The 23,295-nt window shown below is 47.8% G+C and overlaps 1 protein-coding gene across 1 annotated transcript; it reads left to right on the top strand.

The window, feature by feature from the left end:
* Positions 1-2,958: 2,958 nt before the first annotated feature.
* On the top strand, positions 2,959-21,933 carry PA2G4 (proliferation-associated 2G4). The gene is made up of 13 exons (XM_073552187.1): positions 2,959-3,276; positions 8,227-8,355; positions 8,550-8,655; positions 10,658-10,727; positions 11,104-11,196; positions 12,008-12,071; positions 13,304-13,382; positions 14,459-14,537; positions 15,379-15,512; positions 15,682-15,776; positions 16,096-16,223; positions 17,018-17,071; positions 17,561-21,933. Exons 1-13 carry the CDS (start codon positions 2,979-2,981, stop codon positions 17,612-17,614), a joined length of 1,383 nt encoding a protein of 460 aa, XP_073408288.1. The 5' UTR covers positions 2,959-2,978; the 3' UTR covers positions 17,615-21,933.
* Positions 21,934-23,295: the final 1,362 nt, after the last annotated feature.

Below are 23,295 nucleotides of genomic sequence, written 5' to 3'. Positions count from 1 at the left end.
CTTTCAGGGGGGAAGACAATGGCTGGGAGCTTACGGTATGTTCCCAGGGACGCTAGATTTCTCCCACCATGTCAGTGTCTGCAGAGGTTTTGTCGAGTGGGAAAACTGTTGCTCATAGCAACCAATCACAGCTCAGCTTTTAACCAGCTCTGGTGAAATGAAAGATGTAAGCTCTCACGAGCAGGGTTGTCTTATTTTGCTTTAATTATTGTATTGCTAACGTTGTTACTTATGACCTGTGTTTTGAAACTGTTAAACTGTATAGCGCTGCGGAATCTGTTGGCGCTATATAAATAAAGATTATTAATATTAAGATGCTCAGTGATTGGTTGCAAGGAAAACTATTGCTCATAGCAACCAATCACAGCTCACCTTCTTTTGAACAGCTCTGGTAAAATGAAAGACGCTTCGTGATTGGTTGGTGATACACACATACATACATTTTTATACATACATATATATATATATACATAACTCCATACTGTATTCTGTAATACAGAATACAGTATGGAACTTTGTATGGTGTGATCTCCCCAAAACATATATACACAGTCACAGCTCCACATTAAATAATATATACATCGTTCCACAGTATATACTACAATATAGTCCACATATTAGTATTCTCCTGTCCTGGATACTGAGTGCCTGCCCTCCCGTCCCTACACGCAGAGCCGTGCCTTCCTGCCCTCCCGTCCCTACACGCAGGGCCGTGCCTTCCTGCCCTCCCGTCCCTACACGCAGGGCCGTGCCTTCCTGCCCTCCCGTCCCTACACGCAGGGCCGTGTCTTCCTGCCCTCCCGTCCCTACACGCAGGGCCGTGCCTTCCTGCCCTCCCGTCCCTACACGCAGGGCCGTGCCTTCCTGCCCTCCCGTCCCTACACGCAGGGCCGTGCCTTCCTGCCCTCCCGTCCCTACACGCAGGGCCGTGCCTTCCTGCCCTCCCGTCCCTACACGCAGGGCCGTGCCTTCCTGCCCTCCCGTCCCTACACGCAGGGCCGTGCCTTCCTGCCCTCCCGTCCCTACACGCAGGGCCGTGCCTTCCTGCCCTCCCGTCCCTACACGCAGGGCCGTGCCTTCCTGCCCTCCCGTCCCTACACGCAGGGCCGTGCCTTCCTGCCCTCCCGTCCCTACACGCAGGGCCGTGCCTTCCTGCCCTCCCGTCCCTACACGCAGGGCCGTGCCTTCCTGCCCTCCCGTCCCTACACGCAGGGCCGTGCCTTCCTGCCCTCCCGTCCCTACACGCAGGGCCGTGCCTTCCTGCCCTCCCGTCCCTACACGCAGGGCCGTGCCTTCCTGCCCTCCCGTCCCTACACGCAGGGCCGTGCCTTCCTGCCCTCCCGTCCCTACACGCAGGGCCGTGCCTTCCTGCCCTCCCGTCCCTACACGCAGGGCCGTGCCTTCCTGCCCTCCCGTCCCTACACGCAGGGCCGTGCCTTCCTGCCCTCCCGTCCCTACACGCAGGGCCGTGCCTTCCTGCCCTCCCGTCCCTACACGCAGGGCCGTGCCTTCCTGCCCTCCCGTCCCTACACGCAGGGCCGTGCCTTCCTGCCCTCCCGTCCCTACACGCAGGGCCGTGCCTTCCTGCCCTCCCGTCCCTACACGCAGGGCCGTGCCTGCCCTCCCGTCCCTACACGCAGAGCCGTGCCTTCCTGCCCTCCCGTCCCTACACGCAGGGCCGTGCCTGCCCTCCCGTCCCTACACGCAGAGCCGTGCCTTCCTGCCCTCCCGTCCCTACACGCAGGGCCGTGCCTTCCTGCCCTCCCGTCCCTACACGCAGGGCCGTGCCTTCCTGCCCTCCCGTCCCTACACGCAGGGCCGTGCCTTCCTGCCCTCCCGTCCCTACACGCAGGGCCGTGCCTTCCTGCCCTCCCGTCCCTACACGCAGGGCCGTGCCTTCCTGCCCTCCCGTCCCTACACGCAGGGCCGTGCCTTCCTGCCCTCCCGTCCCTACACGCAGGGCCGTGCCTTCCTGCCCTCCCGTCCCTACACGCAGAGCCGTGCCTTCCTGCCCTCCCGTCCCTACACGCAGAGCCGTGCCTGCCCTCCCGTCCCTACACGCAGAGCCGTGCCTTCCTGCCCTCCCGTCCCTACATACAGGACCCTACCTTCCTTCCCGTCCCTACACGCAGGGCCGTGCCTTCCTGCCCTCCCGTCCCTACACGCAGGGCCGTGCCTTCCTGCCCTCCCGTCCCTACACGCAGGGCCGTGCCTTCCTGCCCTCCCGTCCCTACACGCAGGGCCGTGCCTTCCTGCCCTCCCGTCCCTACACGCAGGGCCGTGCCTTCCTGCCCTCCCGTCCCTACACGCAGGGCCGTGCCTTCCTGCCCTCCCGTCCCTACACGCAGGGCCGTGCCTTCCTGCCCTCCCGTCCCTACACGCAGGGCCGTGCCTTCCTGCCCTCCCGTCCCTACACGCAGGGCCGTGCCTTCCTGCCCTCCCGTCCCTACACGCAGAGCCGTGCCTTCCTGCCCTCCCGTCCCTACACGCAGGGCCGTGCCTGCCCTCCCGTCCCTACACGCAGGGCCGTGCCTTCCTGCCCTCCCGTCCCTACACGCAGAGCCGTGCCTTCCTGCCCTCCCGTCCCTACACGCAGAGCCGTGCCTGCCCTCCCGTCCCTACACGCAGAGCCGTGCCTGCCCTCCCGTCCCTACACGCAGAGCCGTGCCTGCCCTCCCGTCCCTACACGCAGAGCCGTGCCTGCCCTCCCGTCCCTACACGCAGAGCCGTGCCTGCCCTCCCGTCCCTACACGCAGAGCCGTGCCTGCCCTCCCGTCCCTACACGCAAAGCCGTGCCTTCCTGCCCTCCCGTCCCTACATACAGGACCGTACCTTCCTTCCCTCCAGTCCCTACATACAGGACCCTACCTTCCTTCCCGTCCCTACACACAGGACCGTGCCTTCCCTCCAGCTATAGCCGCCGCTCACTGTGTGTAGTCTATATTTGCCGGCTCAGTACAGGAACTACAGCTCCCGGCATGCCTTGCGCACACATGTTGTTAGCTCACGCAGCAGGCGCCTCGCGTCCCCTCACGTCACGGGTGCAGAGGGGCTGCGAACTACAACTCCCAGGGTGCTTTGCGGCCAACCCTCAACCCTCCGCCTGCGGTGCGCTCCCGCCTCCTGTGAGCTCGCGCTCTCTGTGCGCGCCGCACGCCTGTGCAGAAGAGAGACCATTGGACTCCAAAATGTCGGGTGACGATGAGCAGCAAGAGCAGACGATCGCTGAGGACCTGGTGGTCACCAAGTACAAAATGGGGGGCGACATCGCCAACAGTGAGTGTCCGGCTGTCAGCAGGGGGGTCGTGGCTTTGCCGGGCTCTCGGTGCCGGCACGTGAATGCCGGGCAGCCCTGGCCGGGACTCGGGGAGAGGTGGGCACAGAGCTCGGGGGTCGGCGGGGATCTGATGTGCCGGCACTGGCGGCCGGTAGGAGCTGAGCCACAGTGGGGGAGGGGATCGCACGTGTCCCGCCTGACATGAGCCTCCCCGGCACCCGTACGTCTCCGGGCACCCACGTGTCTGCCGGGCCCGCCGCGCTCTGGACATATGACGGAGCCTGGTGCTGTGCACGGCCCGCAGCGGTGACTGGCTCCCGGCTGGGGCTCCTCTGTCCCGTGTGGTGGAGGCCGAAGCCATACTGCGCTGTCCTGTAGGATAATCGCAGAGCAGGGCCCCCCGGTGTGCACACGCTCCTGCCATGTGGCCCCCGCTGCCTCCCGGCCAGCAGGGTCCCGTACAGCGGCAGGTGCACCTGTGGCCTGCAGACACTGTCAGCCTCACTCTAAGCTGTGCCCTCCAGAGCAGGAATCCAGGCCAAGTATGTGGGCGCTCTGTGCCAGGAGGGCCTAGCTCTGCTCATCAGGAGGACTAGCCCTTGTAGTCGGCCTGAGACTAGGGTGACCCTGACATCTGATTACCGCCACACTCGCGTTTCTGGACATGGTCGATTTTTCTCGCTTCCCCCAAACTTTTGAAGTCGTGTGCAAAATCACTTCTATAAAATGGTCCCAACCTGTCTGATTGCCCTCGCCATGTGGCCCAGCCTCAGGGAGAAGGGTTAGCTATGGATGGATACTTCGAACGACACTGATCTCCCAGTGGAAGAACTAATCGGACATGTTCTACTACAATGAGCGGCAAACAGCGACCATTAGCCCTCCCTCTGCAACTGTACAGTGGCACAAAGCCTTGTCCGCCAGTGCTGGTGACAAGCCACGGCTACATTTGGCGCCCATCAGTCTGACACGTTGGTTACACACTGGCACTGATGCCCATACGTCCCATTGACTATACTCTGTGTTCCTTTGTTTGCCATGGCTGATGTCAGGGCCAATTTACAGGGTATTCCCGTTGTAATATGTTCTCCACTATCCACAGAATAGGTGATAACTGAGAGATCAGTGGGGGACTGACTGCTGGGTCACTTAGGTTTTTGCTGTCTCATCTGATAGCAGCATGATGACATCTGATTACCGCCACACTCGCGTTTCTGGACATGGTCGATTTTTCTCGCTTCCCCCAAACTTTTGAAGTCGTGTGCAAAATCACTTCTATAAAATGGTCCCAACCTACACAGAATAGGTGATAACTGAGAGATCAGTGGGGGACTGACTGCTGGGTCACTTAGGTTTTTGCTGTCTCATCTGATAGCAGCATGATGTATGGGCAGAGACCCTGATTCCAGTGATGTACCACTTACTAGGCTGCTTGCTGTAGTTTTGATAGTCCCAACTTGATCTGCTGCAGATATTGCAGTTCTCTGAATGTTGAGCTCCATATAAACCCAACCCATCAATGATTGGCAGCTTTCTATGTACACTGCAGAGGCAGAAAGCTGCCAATTGATGGAGCGGGCGGAGATTAGTCCTTTATTAATCTCCTGATGATAAAACGGTGATTTTATCAAAACTACAACAAGCAACACAGTAAGTGACATATCGCTGGAATCAGGGTCTCTGTCTCTACATCATGCAGCTTTCACATTAGGTGACAAAAATGTAGTGACCGCTTCCCTTTAGGGGGAAGCATGAATGCGGTTCTATCCCAATACTACACATGTGATCGACGGCCCATTCCCAGGTGCTAACGACTCGTATCCTGCGATATGAGCTGATTGCCTGGTGAATAGTTTTGCTCGTTTTTGGGGTAACAGCTGGTATGGTTACACCAGCAGATGACTGAGAAGGCAACTTTATATGCTGATGGTCTGCCTGATTGTATGGTCACTGATCGGTAGATGGGCAGCTGTCACGTCCCATGGTATGGAGCACGCACGAGCCGCCTCCCTGTTAGGGCAGCTGACATGTTCCCCCTCTCTGGAAATCTTACCGTACAACGTAAATCTGTAGAATGTACCCCACTGTTTTCTAGTTCAGCCCACCTATATACTGTGCACACGGCCATGGTGGTTTCTGCCCTGCTCTTTATTTCCAGCCTGCTCATAAAACATGTCTGAAGTCGCCCTGCTGTCAAGGAGGTGTAAAGCCCAATAAAGCTTCTAATTGGTAGTGCGAGTCCTCAGTGTATGGGTGTGGTGGGTGATCTGTGGCAATCATCACTTGTCTCCCCTGCCTGACCTGGAGAGAGGTGCTCGTTCATTGGGATAACATGATGCTGAATGGGACAGAACGGTTATTAGTGATCATTAATAATAATAATAATCTTTATTTTTATATAGCGCTAACATATTCCGCAGCGCTTTACAGTTTGCACACATTTTCATCACTGTCCCCGATGGGGCTCACAATCTAAATTCCCTATCAGTATGTCTTTGGAGTGTGGGAGGAAACCCACGCAAACACGGGGAGAACATATAAACTTCTTGCAGATGTTGTCCTTGGTGGGATTCGAACCCAGGACTCCAGCGCTGCAGTGCTAACCACTGAGCCAACGTGCTGCCCTCATTCTGTTCACATGCTCGATGGTCTATGTAAAGACGCCGGCACTCAAGGCCTAAACGACTTGTACACAGCTGCTGCTCGTTACCATCCCAGAGCCTGTCAGTGTAAATGGAGCAGCAGATTTGGTTGCCGATATTGAATGATTATCCAGAATCACACCTGTTCCTAGAGTCAGTCATGGCTTACCCTCCAGGAGTCCGTTAGCTAAATACCTCGCTCCGGTGACCTGAGGATTGTCATACAAACTGCACCCTGTGTGTACGGACCTCTATTGCGGAGGCCTCTGATCTTCTCCACAACGGGCAGCGGCATGTGGCGGATATAATATGGAGAACTGACCACATAGACGCCCTTACAGCTCTGTATTCTCCTAATAGGTTGGCGCCGAGTCTGACACCTCCATTGATGCTCAATATGTCTACTTGCAGTCACAATCCACTTTTCAATAAGGCGTAAAGGGATCCTGACCGCAGATACAGGCTGCCTACCCTGTATCTGACTCTGGCGGGATGATTTCTGCCAGGTATTCCTGACTCTGAAATGCGGCTTTTCAGAGAAAGACATACTTGAAAAGTCGCTGGGAAGTGAGCCAGGCAGGAGAATGGTTGAAACTGTTGGTCCTCTGTGGTCGTCCCGCCCAGCCGTCAATGACTGCCTACCTAGGGGAGACACTTCTCACTCAAGGGCTAGTGGGCAGGGAGACACTATCGGGGTCCCACCAGTCTCCTGCGCGGCTCAGTCCTCTGCAGCTTTGGGTGTCTTTTCTCTGAAAAGCCGCACTGTTTTGCGTCCAATCATACAGCAAGTGCCCGATAGCTGCGGCCATTCTGTCCTGCAGTGTTGGCCGATTCACTTGTTAATAGTCTACTAATGACTGGGCCAAAGTGGATTTGTGGAAATAGCCCTTAAAATAGAAGAAATTGGGTATTGACGCTCCGGGGTCTCATTTCTGCTGCTTCCCAGAGTTTTTTTTTTTCCTACATTGATGTCATGTCTGCGATATACTGTACGTCCGCAACAGGCAATCACCGGCCTCAGTTTATACTGAATTTAGCGCGAGGTCACTGCTGCCGCCAGCAGTGGCGTGGCGGTGCATGCTTGGCAAATGCTTTAAGGGGTTGTCCATGACTGACCTAACCGCCCACCGGCTGAAAACTGCTCTGGCAGCTGCCATAATTGAGATGCACAGGACTGCAATGTACCCCATAAATGGTTTATATCCAGCAACCCCCTTTAAGCTTTTTATACGGGCACAAATTCCATCACAAAGGTCCTGCCGCCATGGCCGCTGTGCTTGCACATTGATTGTGCCGGGCGGAACGGGCGGCAGCCTCTGCAATAATGCTATAGTTTCTAAAACGTCGTTACATGAACAGAAACCTGCGCCCCACAGTACGTGCTCCATAATTACAAGTCACAAAGCCATTCTCTCTTACTAGAATACTGGTTTCCCAACTGTGACAACACGTGGCAGACCTGCTCTTATCAGGTTCCCGGGCAGCTTGTAGGCGGGCACCCAGCATGTGAATTCCTACATTAGCAGCCTGCAGTCATCTTATATTTACATTTTGTCCTAAATGTAGCTTTGTGGGTTTTTTTTGTTTTTTGTTTTTTTTGTTTTTTCCTTGGGTTTTTTTTTGTTTTTTTGTATGCGCACAACTACTGAAGCAAATCTGTCGCCAAATTTCACAGTACAAGCTGTTACCATCATTGAATATATCTTAGACCTGTCAAGACTGGTGTACTTGCCTTGAACATCAATGTCTGAAAGGCTGTAAAATCCAGAAATAAGTGCCTATTTTAATATTAGGCGGGGGGAACATTTCAAAAAGTATTCTACAGCTTTTCTGACGTGGAATTTCAATGTAAGCATATCTGCCTCATCAGGTCTGAGTGTCGATTAGCAATGTAAGAAGCATCTATTGCGAAATCTGTCCTGTCCACTTTAATTTTCCTAACTTCTGAGGAGGAAATGCACGGATGTATTTGTTGTATACGAGTGAGCCCTGGTTTCAATACCTGTCAAGTGAACCAGCGCATTGAATAGTGGTGGGTAGGTGTATGTATGTAAATTTGCCAAGCTCCTTTTATATTTCTGCTCTCGCTATTAAAAGCTCTGAACGCGACTTCCGAGGCGTTAATTATCCCATGTATAACTGTTCCCCTGACGTGGCTCCTTTTGTAGAAGAATAGTTGAGCTTGGTTTAAATCTCCCACGTAAAAACTGCAACGCACAATCGCTCCGTAGCCCACTCTCCGAGCACAGGGCGGTGGGAAATAAAAGCCTCTAATTCTGATTAATCCGTCGCCTTTGTCTGTTCCAGGGGTCCTGCGCTCTCTTGTGGAGGCCGCCACCGCAGACGCGTCTATCCTCAGCCTGTGTGAAAGGGGAGATGCTCTGATCATGGAGGAAACTGGCAAGATTTTCAAAAAGGAAAAAGAAATGAAGAAAGGTCAGCAGGAGTTTGGCCACACACCTGGTGTGCCCCTGGCCATTCGTGGTGCAGATTTCCAGTGTGTCGGCTTGTTTGTTCCATCCTGGAATTCTGTGCCCTTGGGTCTCTTCAGGTGGCCACAGTGATTGCTCTTCACATGAGACTGGCTGATGATGATGCTCGCCGTTTAGCCTCTTCTTTTTTTATTGCAGGTATTGCCTTTCCAACAAGTATATCTGTTAATAACACTGTGTGTCACTTCTCCCCTCTGAAGAGCGACCAAGATTACCAACTGAAAAAAGGTGACCTAGTTAAAATGTAAGTACACGTTTTCCAAACCTCTCGCCCTTATTAAAGTCTAAACCTAAAGGTCTATTCTAGTCTTCATAGACGGATAGTTCTTCTAAATACAAACAAGTTTGCAATTTAATCCTTATTAAAAAACTAGATGGAGGGCAGTAATGTCATGATGGGGGCAGGCTTTGCAGCGTTGAGAATCCCCCCCCATGGACTCACCCACCTATTCACTCTTTCCCCATGTGCTGACTTCTCCCGTCTGTGATCTCTTCTTTGACCTGTCTACCCCATGTGCTATCCCCCTTGTCTGCTGTCTCTCTCCTTCCTGTGCTGTGTTGTCCCCTTTTGTGCTATCCTGTTTGAGCTGTCTCCCCCCTGTGCCCTGTCTCTCTCTCTCCTGTGTCTGACCGTGTACAGAACATACCACAGTTCCTGGGCAGGAGAGGAAGCAAAAGACAATACTGACATTACAGCAGGAGATCGCAGAGGATACATTTTGTGAGGTAAAATATTGTTTAAAAACAGTCAGTGAAGTATTTTACCTCACAAAATGAATCCTCTGTGATCCCCTGCTGTAATGTCAGTATTGTCTTTTGCTTCCTCCCCTGCCCAGGAGATGTGGTATGCTCCGTACACGGTCAGACACAGACAATTTTTAAAATGAACTTTAGTTTGTGGGAAAAACCCCTTTAATGTGACCGGCTTCCTCTGCCTGTAGACACTTTGCGCATCTGCTGCCGGGATCAGATGAATGATTCATTGCGCCTGCGCAGAGCAACAGTGTTCCGCTGTTGGTACCGCAAAAGAGGCTGCGTGTGAGTGTAAGTCATGTATAGTGTGTGTGGTGCGTACGGTGAATACCGTGTGTGTGTTGCGTATGGCGTATACCGTGTGTGTGGTGTGACAGTGTTCCGCTGGTGGTACCGTGTAAGTGTGGTGTTCTGCTGGTGGTACCGCACAATAGGTTGATACCAGCAGCAGTTTCCATATTGAATCACCCATCACTTGGGTGTCCCAATATGGCAGTCGCTGAACTTCCTCTGCTTGGAATTCTGGGATACGGTGACTTCTGGACAGAACAGGAAATGGCCCGCCAGGTTGCCGGGTGGAGTGGAGGTCACTTTTTGAATTTTCTCAATGTAAGTGTATGGGAATTTAGAACGAAGCCTCATTCTGCATCGGATACACTTACATTTAGAATGTAACTGCTGCCTCAGTGATCTGGCAGGTTACAGAGGTGGTAACGTGACACTGAAGTAGGGCTGATCCCGGGAGAAGACATCTGCTGGCCGGTGAGGATGATGGCACACTGTAAAATAAAAAAATCACCAGACTGCTCATTTAAAGAGATTTTCCGGGGCTACACTTTTAAATGGAATCTGTTACCAGAGTTTTGCAATCTCATCTGAGAGCAGCACATAATGTAAGGACAGAGACCTTGATTTCAGGGATGTCATTTAATGCACTTATTGCTGCAGTTTTGATTAGTAAGTGTTTTAGCTGCTGCAGATCTATCAGTTCTCTGAGTGCTGTGTATATCCCCATCCCCACTACTAATTGGTTGCCTCCTCTGGCAGCTTCCTGTCTATGCGCAGTGTTCAATCAGTGGTGTGGGCATGGATGGACTACCTGCCAGCAGGCCAAATAGTCCTTTAGTAATGATCTCCTGCTTATAATAGTGATTTTATGAAAACTACAGCAAGCAGTCGAATAAGTGACATATTGCTGGAATCAGTGTCTCTGGCCATACATTATGCTGCTCTCAGATTAGGTGACAAAAATCTTCGAGACAGATTCCTTTTAATTCCACAAGCCTGCACCTGGTTAGAACAATGAAAACAGTGCTGCCTCTACAGCATCTCTGGTCTTTGTTTACTGGTTGCAGCGCTGAAGTCATGTCTAAAGCGCACCTCACCGCTGCAGACAATCACTGAGCTCAGTGGTTTTTGTCAAATGTAGACTGCACAAGCAAAAACCACACCACGTGAACTCTGTCTTACACTACTGTTCAATTGTGTTACAGAGACCTAGGCGTCCATGTAGACGGCTTCATTGCTAATGTTGCACACAGCTTTGTTGTCGGCGCTTCTAAGGTAAGACCAGCTATTCTCCATTTCTTCTACACACAGCCTTATATTATTCAAAAATATATATATATAGATATATCCTACAAATTTGAAGAGGTCCAGGTTTTGATACATTTTTGTGCAGGTGGCTTCAGCCTTCTCAAAATTATACTCGCATTGCCTTAGAGAAAGTTCCAAGGTTTTTCATTATGACCCACCTGATCCTAAAACTGTTTTGTTATGCAAACCTCCATCTTTTGTGAAAGGTTTTTTGTAGAGAGTTGGGAAGCACAGTTTAATCTTTCCATATTGGCACAGTATAGCGGGTTGTTTTGTGTGTGTTTGTTTGGTTATTTTTTTCCCCAGCACTTTTGGGATGAATACTATTTTTACGTTTCTTTAGGATTCGGCAGTCACTGGTCGTAAAGCCGATGTTATCAAGGCTGCGCATCTGTGTGCGGAGGCAGCGCTCCGTCTTGTAAAGCCTGGAAACCAGGTGAGAACCAGAAAGTGCTCAGTTTGGCTACAGTCCGAGAAGTGGCTCTGCCGATACAATGTGTCCTGTATTAAAGGGAATCTGTCACCCTTTTTTTGCCCTATTGGCTGCCGGCATAGACATCTGGGGCTTATCTACAGCATTCTGTAATGCTGTAGATAAGCCTCCAATGTAACCTGAAAGAGAAGAAAAACACATTATATTATAGTCACCGAGATGGGCAGTCCTGTCCGATGGGTGTTGCGGTCCGGTCCGGCGCCTCCCTTCCTCATGCGATGATGTCCTCTTATCCTGTCCTGTAATGGCTCCGGCGCATTGCTCTGCCCTGTTGAGGGCAGAGCAGAATTCTGCAGTGCGCAGGCGCCAGACCTCTCCCGACGCCTGTGCACTGCAGGACACTGCTCTGCCCTCAACAGGGCAGAGCAGTGCGCTTGCGCCGGAGCCATTACAGGACGGGAGAAGAGGACGGCATCGTATGAATATTGGAGTCTCCGGACCGGACCGGACCGCCCACCTCGGTGAGTATAATATAACATGTTTAGTGTCAATTTCAGGTTACATCGGAGGCTTATCTACAGCATTACAGAATGCTGTAGATAAGCCCCCAATGTCTATGCCGGCAGCTGAAAGGCCAAAAAAAGGTGACAGATTCCCTATAAGACGTCAGCACAGGCTAGTAAATGGAGGGCTGGCACAACGTCTGCCGGGCTACTGTGTCGTGATGAGCAGCTGTGGTCACTGTCTGTGTATGTGTGTGTCGTGTATTACAATATTCTGTTTTGTCTAATGACTCCATGTAATTTGTTTGTAGAACACGCAGGTGACTGAAGCGTGGAACAAGATTTGTCCGTCTTTTAACTGTGTACCCATTGAAGGTAGGAGACACATGGGAAATATTATCTAATGTTTTCAGAGTTCGTCTATTTGTCTATAACTACAAAAATACAGGTAAAGTGGATGTGTCAATAGATTTGACAATAAAAACTACAGGCCTTCCCAAATAGCTTTTAGACCTGATAAGAATGGTGTACTTTGATAATCCAGCTAATGATGGCTGAATAATGTTTCCTGGCTAAAATTAGTGAGCATTTTGAGTCGAGCTGTAGCTGGAACTCATTCATTTTAAGTGTAAGCAATTTATTTTTTTTTTTTTTTTTATATATGTATGCAGTTTGTATTCTAAATTCTGGTGGCAGATCCGCTTTCCAGAGGTTGTCTCATCTGTGACATTTCCGGCATATCAATAGCATCTCTGGAGAACGGGCCACCATCTCGTGTTTTCTCTTTATTCTTTCGGGTCGGAGGTGACAGTTGGTGCTTTTAAAATTCTATAGCAGAGGGAGGAGCCAGAGGCCGACAGATATTCTGCTGCAAGGTCTCCTGAGGTCACAGTTACCTTCCTCCATAAACCTTGAGCACCAACTGTCATCTCTCAGTAATGGGACAGACATTACTCATGAAATGAGTAAAAAAAATAAAAATAAAAGCACTGTTACACTTTTAAGGGAATCTGTCACCCTTTTTTGGACTATCAGGTGCCGACATTGACATCAGGGGCTTATCTACAGTATTCTGTAATGCTGTAGATAAACCCCTGATGTAACCTGAAAGAGAAGAAAAAAGAGTTAGATTATACTCACCGGAGGGGGCGGTCCGGTCCGATCCGGCGCCTCCCATCTTCATACGATGCCGTCCTCTTCTTCCCTTCCTGTAGTGGCTCGAGGGCAGAGCAGAATACTGCAGTGTGCTGGCGCCAGACCTCTCCCGACGCCTGCGCACTGCAGGACTCTGTGCTGCCCTCAACAGGGCAGAGCAGTGCGCCTGTGCCGGAGCCACTACAGGAAGGGAAGAAGAGGGATGGCATCGTATGAAGATGGGAGGCGCTGGACTGCAACACCCATCGGACCGGACCGCCCCCTCCGGTGAGTATAATCTAACGTGTTTTTCTTATCTTTCAGGTTACATCGGGGGCTTATCTACAGCATTACAGAACGCTGTAGATAAGCCCCTGATGTCAATGCCGGCAGCTGATAGTCCAAAAAAGGGTGACAGATTCCCTTTAACTGCACTTTCTCTAAAAGCCTTTTTCTTTTTTTTCTCCACTTAGGGATGCTGTCACATCAGTTAAAGCAGCATGTTATCGATGGAGAGAAGACCATTATTCAGAACCCAAATGACCAGCAGAAGTATGTTATTGCATGCAGCTATATTTGTGTTTTGTTTTTTTTTGTTTTGTTTTTTTTTTTTCATTTTTTCTGCTGTGTTTACTACTTTCCGGGAGGGTGGCATTGGATCCGCTGTTCAGACTTCAGACCCTGCACGGCTCAGCTGGCTGCCTAATGGTTTGCATTTTTCCATAGCTCATTGACCAGTCTGATTGAATTTTTCACCTAAAACATCTTAAAAAGATTAATTGCACTTAAAGTGGACCTGTCAGCCATCCTGACGTGAGTTTTAGTATTCCACAGCATCGTGCTGTACCTCCTAGAAGTAGGTGAGTAAATTGACAGCTGGGTGTTACCAGTTGGGGTTGTGTTCCTGTGTCTGAAACGGTCCAATTGGTGCTGCCTAGTGTGGGGACACGCCTCTTTAATGCCAATGGTAACACCCAGTTGACAAATTATTCATATGATTCTAGGGGAATAAAAGAGGAACATCAGAATTTTAAGAAGGCTGCACTAGGTTGGTTTCATGAGAAATACAGGTATTTAATAAAAGAAATGTCAGAAGTAACATATTCTATCCCCCAGGGTTACTGAAGGCAATGTCACAATTGTTTGTCTGAACATACATTCAGAGAGGAATAAAATGAGACAGGGACAATAATCAAGTTCATGGATAAAAACCATATATCCATCCTTCACCATTCCTATACTCCATATATTCTGTACAGCTTGTTGGTGCATTGTCTGTGGAATGAACTTTGACATTTAGTCATTTTACCTGCACATTTGAAGATATAATTCCCTTTAAATTCTATGTACACAGTGCCATGCTATAGTCATCACCTAAGGAAAATTGGCAGGAGCAGATGTACTATTACTGAAGTGCACACAGCAGGATCAGGCCTTAGGAGCCCACCTGCCATGACAAGGTTGCCATCTCTCACTACACTGGACAATATGCGGTACCTGTACCACAAGCTTTGCCTCCCTGGTTTCAAGTCTCCAGAATTTACAGCTTCATATTGCACGGACTAAAATCCACACCTGACATGATGGGAAGAGTGCTCATGTATTATGGGAACTTTCTTTATTTGCAGGAAGGACCATGAAAAAGCAGAGTTTGAGGTCCATGAGGTTTACGCAGTTGATGTTCTCATCAGCACCGGAGAAGGAAAGGTGAGCACCAGTGGCGTTAACTACAGTCCTATGGGCCCCTGTGCAGAATTTGGACCAGGGCCCCCACCAGAATATTGGTCAAATCATTAAGCCCCTATAATAATGTCATCTGTTCTGGCCCCTATCTGGTAATAATGGCCCCTTCTTGTAATAATGTGCCCTGTTTTGGGCCCAATCCTGTAGTAATGTTTCTAGTCCTGTAATAATGGCCCCAGTCGTGGGCCCCATCCTGTAATCATGCCCCCCATAGTTTAATAATGTCATCTGCTCTGTAGTAATATCCCCCCGTTCTGGCCCCTTCCTGTAGTAATGTCCCTGTACTATATTATTGTCCTCCGTCCTGGGCACCATCCTGTAGTAATGTCCTCCGTCAAGGGCTCCATCCTGTAATATGGCTCCTGTCCGGAGCCCTTTTTTATTTAATGATGTCCCCCCATTTTTTTTTAATAATGTTCCCCATCCTAGCGCTCTCCATCAACAGTTATTTCTTGCACCCGGGAAGAGCAGTGTCCTCATCCTCCATGGCCAGGTTGGAGGGAGCGATTGATGCATGGAAGTGATGGCGTCCTGACGTCACCTGCCACCCTCTGATGGACTATCGGCCAGTATAGCTCTTTTGGTGCAGGGAGCTGGTGGATTTCTGCGCCACAATTAATTTCAGATGAATGTACATCTGAGGACATACATTTAGGCCAAAGCGGCCGACACCCTCTGCCACCACGATTGTTACACCCCTGTTGAGTACAGTGTAGCGCACTGCAGTGAGTTGTGGCTTTTCTACATTGTCCTAGTTATCGAAGTTGATAGATTTTTTTTTTTTTTTGGGTGATGTTGAAACTAGGCAAAGGATGCTGGTCAGAGGACAACAATTTACAAAAGGGACCCAACGAAGCAGTATGGTCTGAAAATGAAAACCTCCCGTGCCTTTTTCAGCGAAGTCGAGAGACGTTTTGGTGCCATGCCATTCACTCTCAGGTATGAAGTGGCATCTTATTCGCTTGAACAGATGCAGTGAAGCTTTGGCGCCAGATTTGTGTCTAGTATTTAAGTCTAGCTACGAAATGCATGAGAATAAAGTTGTGGCTCTCGACAATTTTGCAGCAAATGGCCGTAAATGTAATTGTAATCTTTCCATTTTGTGTAGGGCCTTTGAAGATGAGAAAAAGGCTAGAATGGGTGTAGTGGAGTGCGCCAAACATGAGCTTCTCCAGCCTTTCAATGTACTGTATGAGAAGGAAGGTGAGCACCAAATGGTAAAGGGGTCTGCAGACCACTGCAGAACTACTGTGTGGTCACGTCAGTGACGAAAAGTTAGCGAGGTACTCGTGATTATTATCTTTCGGCTCATTCAGGGACCGAAGGGGTCTGACCTAGCTAATACACGGAGCCACTCAGACAGCCCCTTCTTGTATATTTGATTCATGTGTTAAAATGTAATTGTCTGGAGATGTGTGAACTCTCCTCTCTTGTATAAGCAAACGTATTATAGTGAAACCTTAATTACGCATGTCCTGGATAAGCACTGAACTCAATGCAGCCATTTCTGTCTGTTTTATAGGCGAGCACGTTGCACAGTTCAAGTTCACAGTTCTCCTGATGCCTAATGGCCCCATGAGGATAACTAGTGGCCCTTTTGATCCAGATCTGTATAAATCTGAATTGGAGGTGCAAGATACAGAACTGAAGGTGAGGTTTGTTTTTTTTTTTTTTTTTTCTTTTTGTTCTTCATTTTTTAAAAGCCTTAGGCTATGTGCCCACAGTAGCATTTTTGAACCCTCAGGAAACGGGTCGCCTACCCAGAAAACGCTCGTTTTTTCCGCGTGAATTTTGCGCAAAAAACGCACGTTTTTGATGCGTCTTTTGGACTATACGAAATAGCCAAAAACGCAGACCTAAGCGGAAATTAATGTACATGCTGCTAAGCGTTTCCTTAGCGGTAAAAAACGCATCCATTGGCACAAAAAGGCCAAAATGCATTAAAATGAATGGGATGCTTCTTTTAAGTGTTTTTGATGCGGTTTGACCCCGAAAAACGCATCAAAACCGCTTAAAAAAACGTAACGTGGGCACACAGCCTAAATGCATTTTATATGCCAGCAGCGCTCTTTCGGTGGTTCAGAACACTGTCCACTTGGAATAAAGTCACTAATATTTTTGCCAGTCATCCCCTTATCCTGTAGATGTGCTGGAATAACCTTTTACGAATAGTTGCACGGAAACCTGCAATAACAGCAAATGTTTGACTCTTTGTCAGCAATATTCTGGTGGTTTCTTTATCTCCAGGACCCCTTGGTCTCTCTGCTGGTCCTCTTTTGTTTGTTCAAGGGTTGTCTAAAGCTGAAGCTGCTCCTTGGCACTACCTAGGAAAGGTCTTTGAGGTGGACGTAGTGTGGAGTTTCTTTCCCTTTACACAAGACTATATTTTATTGTCATTACTGTGTGATGTTTTTTGTAATCTGTTTTTCTTATGGTTAATTTAGGCACTACTGCAAAGTTCAGCCAGTCGGAAGACTCAGAAAAAAAAGAAAAAGAAGGTATCAGCGCTAGTCGGCTAAACCACCTGCTCCTGTAAATGACCGTTAATTAAAGAACTGCTAAAGACCATAATTATTGGCATCCGAATTATTGGCATCCGAAAAATGGGCTAAACTGCTAGTGTGTTACCTCGTTGTTAAAGGATTATTTTAGTCCTAAATATTTAACATACACTCAAGGCCACTTCCCCCAACAGTTGCTTAAGGGGGTATGAATCAACTCGGCACATCTGGCTGGCACTGCCCCAGGAACCGCTGATTGGCTGAGGTTCCGGATGTCTCGTCACCACCGATCAAATATTTATAACCTATCCTAAGGATAGACCATCAGTATAAAGGTCTTTGGAAACCCCTTTAATAACATTTCTAGCAGCTAGTGTTTCGTAAACTCTTGGAAACCCTTTTTTAATGTTCTTCTTTTTACATTGCTAAGATACTACCGTCATTGTTACTATGCCCTTATGCTAAATCGTGCATTATCCATTCCAGGCTTCGAAGACTGCTGAACAGGCCACTGCTGAGGATAATGAAGGCACAGAGTGAGGAACGCCTCATGGAGGTGTTTGACTTCAACCTGCCAGTTTATTTTTTAGTGTCTGCGTTATTTTTGCCTCTTTCCCCTCTCCCAAGAAATAATGTAAAAGAAAAGCCTCTGATGGGTGATTTTGCAGAGTGCTAATGGATTCATGCCTCCCTCCCCTGCCCTCTTTGGATACAAAACATGGACATTGAGGGAACCGTCCTTTTTGGAATTTACACCAGACTACTTAACCAAAAATCTATAAAAACGAACAATAAAATCAGGCACAAAACCAGTCTTAAGCCCCTCTTTCTAAACAAATATCGATGTTTTATAAAATTGGAACAATTCCTCCTTAAAGATTTCTGCCACTACTTCTCGAAACCTCCCTCTGCTGCCAAGGTGGCTCTGATCACAGATCCGACCGCATCTTATCCTCTTGTGAGAAGCTCATGGCAGTTCTGGACAGGCACTGCCGAAGCCATGACTGTTCATATCCAAATGCAGATCACCAAGTAGGTTATCATGAAGCAAGCTGTGCTCCGAATGGCTTTTGAGGACTTGATTTGTATTAATATTGCAGAGCAATGGTTTTCAAGTTGATATGTCTCATTATTTTCTCCTAAACCTTTAATTGGAGGTGGTGCCGAAGCATAAAGGTTTATTCGGGCACTGCTCTCTTGCACGCTTCCACATCAGGAGGTGAGCGCCACTGATGATGGCAGGACATGTGCAGGGCCAGCAGGTATGGTGCATGTGCCCTTTTCTAATGAATAGAACTGGTGCTTGATGCCTTCTGACCATACACATGTACTGGCAGGCATCTGTCAAGGTGAGCAATAACAAAACGGGCATGCTGTCATGTGTAAAATCGGTTCCAACCACATTGTTGTAAGGAATCCCTTGTCTGCACAGTGCTACCCTGTCTCCTTGGATTGATTGTTTACTCCTACATCAATTTCCTTCTTTTCCTGCTTACTCTAAAATGAATTTAATGTTCGGTTTTAAACCTTAAACCCCATCCTGTTCTGTAGATAAATGCACACTCATTTTAGTTTTTATTAAACTACATACACGTGGAAGTACTTGGTGAGTCCATCACCCCAAACTGACCGTATAGACTAAGCATATATCCGTGTCGTGCTTAGACTACCTTTCAGTGGTCTAATCTCTGCCTCTATTTCTGCAATAATTAAACTTTAGTCAGATATGCTAATTATGGGGCAAGGTGTACACTTTGTGTGGCCGGGAAGATCTGCATAATCCCACCCACTTGACTTGCATGTCCTCGGCTAGCTGACTGGTGAGTGACTTTGCTTTCTCCGCAGTCATTGTTTGCTCCAGACGAGCCAGAACTGCCAGTCACACCAGTGAGGGAGGCAGGGACATGCAGAACCAGTGTGTGGAGCGGTGGACTGAGCCTTTTGGCCACCCTAAGGGTGCACCGAGCCTCCTAATTAGTTATCTTGGTAACATTTTAGTTTCTGTAGAAGGGAGGCAACAATTAGACTATTAGGCAATATCCCCGTCAAGGATAGTTAGTGTATACTGTCTGTTTCTTTGGGCTGACAGACTCGCCCTTAAGTACGGTCCTCATGAATTGCACGTCAACTCCCAAAGAAATTGATCCGGATTTCCAGCTTTTATTCTTTCTTATATATATCGGTAGAAGAGAATCAAAAGGTGAACCCCACATCCCTTCGAGCTTCTTGTATTCTTTAGCTATTGCATTAAATTATACAGGACATATGTTGTACTTAGACTGTGGATCAGGAGCTTAGCTGTCGGAGACGACTTCTTTGTGGACTGACCATTTCTTCTAGGTTTATGTACCACCTAATTTTTCTTTCCTCCCCCCTGAGATGCCTTGCATCCTATGCACATCATGAATAAAACTTTTCGTCTAGATTAGGTCATATTTGAGTAAATCAACATTGGGCGAATATTTGTAATTCCAGATGTCTAATCAAAGAATCGCAATGTAACTCTTCTAACCTTTGCCATCAAGTCACTTGGAAACCCTTTTACATGCTCCATAAATCTGTAGATGTAGGTTTTCCCATAAGGAGAATTCAAAATTGAGTATTGTGGTCTTTGCATCGGTTACCTGCCATAATGCTCACACTAAACTTTAATGGGTTTGAAAATCCATTTTCATACTTAGCGAATTTTGAGATAATAGGAAAGAGGTCCTCTGCCCAGGGTTCTTATCTCTGGACCACAGTGGTTACAAACAGTGTTGCTCTGGAGTATCTGTCCTGCCTACATAGACAACACATGTATCTGAATGAACACTGTAATGCTTCTTTTTGCCTACAGTTGAATAATTACTAAAAGTTTTCCCCATAGATCAATCGCTGGGGGAATTCAGATTTTTTTTTTTTTTTTAACTTGCAGGCATTTTCAAAAGTGGACAACGCCATTCAATGTTGTAATAGTGACCTTCAAATTCTTACTATTTGGGCCTGTTTGATTATTTGCAGTTTTTTTTTTTTTCATTGGTTGACATTTTTGCGCCAAATTTTATTCAAAATGATGCCAGTGGTTTATGAATTGTTTAAAAAAAAATGGTCTTATTTTTGTATTTAAAAAGTACAATAAAATCACTTCTGGGGGGACTGAAGTTTATTTGCAGAAAAAGTTAGCAAAATTCTTACGCGCAGTTGATGAATGAAATTTTCTGGAAACTCCCAATTCTACCACATTGACTAACATATAAAATAAAAATTACAAGTGTGAACAAGACGCAAACGAAAAGCAAAGATACAAATGCAATCATGAATCGGGACCCATGTGAATGAGTAAATTTGTCATTTCCAGACTTGTCTCCGAGGCCAGTTGACTAGTTCTCTGATGGCATGTTCACATGTAGCGGGATTGCTGTGGATTTTGGTTGAAAATCTGCAGCGATTACAGTAGCAGGAAGGTGGATGAGACGTTAATTAAGCTCATCCACACAATGCGTACAAATGTCTACACCCAGATTGGCATGGAGGGGATTTTAAATCGGCAGAAATTCAATTCTTTAAGCGAATTTCACACTTTGCAATGTACGGTGTGAAATCTGTCCCAAAAGTGCGTATAAATCATGTCTATTATAGCGAGATCCACAATGAATATTTTGTCCCCATCCCATGTAGGAAACCTTAAAGGGGTTGTACCAAGTTTGGAAATTATCCCCTATCCATGGAATAGGGAGAGGACTTTCCGATCGCTGGAGGTCCAACCTCTGTGACACCCCGAGAACTGGGGCTCTGAAGAGCTCTGTGTGAATGGGAGCAGCCAAGCACTGTATCTGGCAGTCCCTTTAAGAATTTATGGTGCAGCACTGCACATAATCCACCTCTGCTACATTCACACGCGGTTGTTTAAGAACCCCAGTTCTCTGAATCGGTGAGGGTCGTCAAGGTATTCTTATTCTATGGACAACCCCTTTAAACTGCTGTCAGAATACCACTGTGATTTGTTCCTGTGACACCGATGTTATAAGTGGCGTTTTTGCTTTGGCTACAGTCTGTATGGGGACAGTGCGGCAGAATAGTGGTGTTGGCCTTGCTCTTTTGCTGTTGCAGACATCCATCCGATTTCCACATTATGAAGAAAACTTATATTTTTATATCATGTAATGTTCTTGTATTGCGTTTCTTTTCCTGCCTGGGTAGACATGTTATGGAGACTGAAGATTTTTGGGTTTGTTTTTTTGTTTGTTCTCCCTTTTCCTACCTGATGAATTGTGTGGTAAAAATCCACTTGCTATAGAGAGCCCAACGTATTGAGGATTTGCACAGCTGCATGTTGGTGTTATACACCTGGTCTCTACTAGTGATGAGCGAGTATGCGCGCTGCTCGGGTGTCCTCCCGAGTATTTTGGCGTGCTCAGAGATTTAGTTTGTGTCGAAGCAGCTGCATGATTTGTGGCTGCTAGACTGTTAGGGAATCTCCACATGTATTCAGGCTGTCTAGCAGCCACAAATCATGCAGCTGCATCGACACAAACTAAATCTCCGAGCACGCCAAAATACTTGGAGAATACTTGAGCAATGAGTATACTCGCTCATCACTAATCTCTACATCTGAATACATGGGATAAGACTTGGGGACATGAGGTGAACGAATCGCATGGTTGTGATTTCTCTGATGAGATTGAATCGGTTTTTCTGTGGGGTTAATTCTGGTATCAGATGGGTTAAATCACTGTGACTGCAAGAAAAAAAAATTTTTTACTCGCTTTTACTACTAATTATGTATTTCTTGGAAAACAAAAATGCCTGTAAGTAACGTTACAAGTTTCCCTTGCAATCTGTATATTTTCCCAAATAAAATTGGTATTGACTGACTGGTACATGGTTGTCAAAGTATTTGTATCGTCCCTTTTCTTTTCATAGCTATTGTTGGTCATTCATTCACAACCTTAGGTCATGTGCACACAGGTGACGGGTTTCTATTATACTTTTCCTCTGATTGCTCCACTCCTGGTTTTGGCTTACTGAGGTAAAGAACTGACCAAGTGCTGACCGTGGCCTTGTAGGGGGTTATCCTGTGAACATGCACTGATGATAGATGGCTGATTGGTGGGGTTCGGCTGCTGAGACCCCCTCCACTGATCTTGAGGATATGGTCTCCTGTGTGACTGAAGCGATGCTGCACATGTGCAAACCCCGCTCTAATAACACTCAAGAAAATATCTGTAAATGTGATGAACACTTATTAGAGCAGAGTTTGCACATGCTCAATAATACTTTATTCACCCAAGTAATTTGGGGCCACTGTACATGGCATCAGTTGGGGTCAAAACCCTAGCAATCATATATTCTTTCCTATAGCTGGGCGATATGTCGTTCATGGGACATCTCCTTTTAAAGCCATTAATAGAATACGTGACTAAATGTTAAAGGGGTTGTCGAGTATTGGGACAACCCCCTTGTTAAGCTAAATGTTTGGCCCTGATAAAATAATAAAGCCTATACTGACCTCCCGTGCTGGTGCTGTTTCTACGGTATCTGCACGCGTGGTCCCGGGGCTGTGATGCGGTGTTGTGACAGTGATGCCCGGCACCCAATCAGCGCTGGCGTCACGGTCTCAGCCATCAGACAAACTGAACATAAAGAGAAAGTCCGAGCTGCAGCTGATTCCTGGCTTCCTTTTCATGTTCAGTTTGTACGAAGGCGGAGACAGTGACGCCAGCGCTGATTGGGAGCCGGCGGCACATGTCATAACACCACATCACAGCCCCAGGGAGAGGGAGTGCCAACACTGTGGGAACGGTGCCGGCACGGGAGGCGAGTATAAGCTTTATTTTATCAGGGCTGAACATATATTTTAAGAAGGGGTAATGGACAAGCCCTTTTTAGAACAGAAGTTCTTCAGGGTCCTGTATACTTGAAGTGTACAGAAATAATAGAATGGAGCCACAAAATGCATGACCAGGCCATACTCTTGTAAAATTCCTTGGGTGCCACTGTTAGGCGGTAAACCTCCATTCCCCAAATATTATACACAGATATTTAGAAGAGACATTGGCACCACTAATTTAACTTTCAGGGTTTTATTCCCAATGGTGTGTGGCTTGCTGTATTCCCTGGAAGGGGCAGCGTCTTAATGTAGAATAGCTTAATTACCCTTTGAGTATTGCCCACTTGGTAAAGTTCAGAAAAATTGCTACTGAATAAAAATGCTCTGAAAAAAATGTGGCATTAGTGTTTTT

Source organism: Dendrobates tinctorius, unplaced genomic scaffold (genome assembly GCF_039654945.1).
Source record: "Dendrobates tinctorius isolate UK_male_01 unplaced genomic scaffold, ASM3965494v1 ptg000187l, whole genome shotgun sequence".
Lineage (NCBI taxonomy): Eukaryota > Metazoa > Chordata > Amphibia > Anura > Dendrobatidae > Dendrobates > Dendrobates tinctorius.
The sequence above is the reverse complement of the archived record's forward strand: the minus strand, read 5'-3'. Positions and strand labels throughout refer to the sequence as shown.

What these genes read in the sequence shown, in the direction of transcription:
- PA2G4 (XM_073552187.1), top strand. Translation starts at nt 2,979, where the DNA reads ATGCCTTGCGCACACATGTTGTTAGCTCACGCAGCAGGCGCCTCGCGT. An exon ending in GGAAAAAGAAATGAAGAAAG is followed by an intron (nt 8,356 to 8,549) that starts GTCAGCAGGAGT and finishes TTTTTATTGCAG; the next exon opens with GTATTGCCTTTCCAACAAGT. An exon ending in TGTACTGTATGAGAAGGAAG is followed by an intron (nt 15,777 to 16,095) that starts GTGAGCACCAAA and finishes TCTGTTTTATAG; the next exon opens with GCGAGCACGTTGCACAGTTC.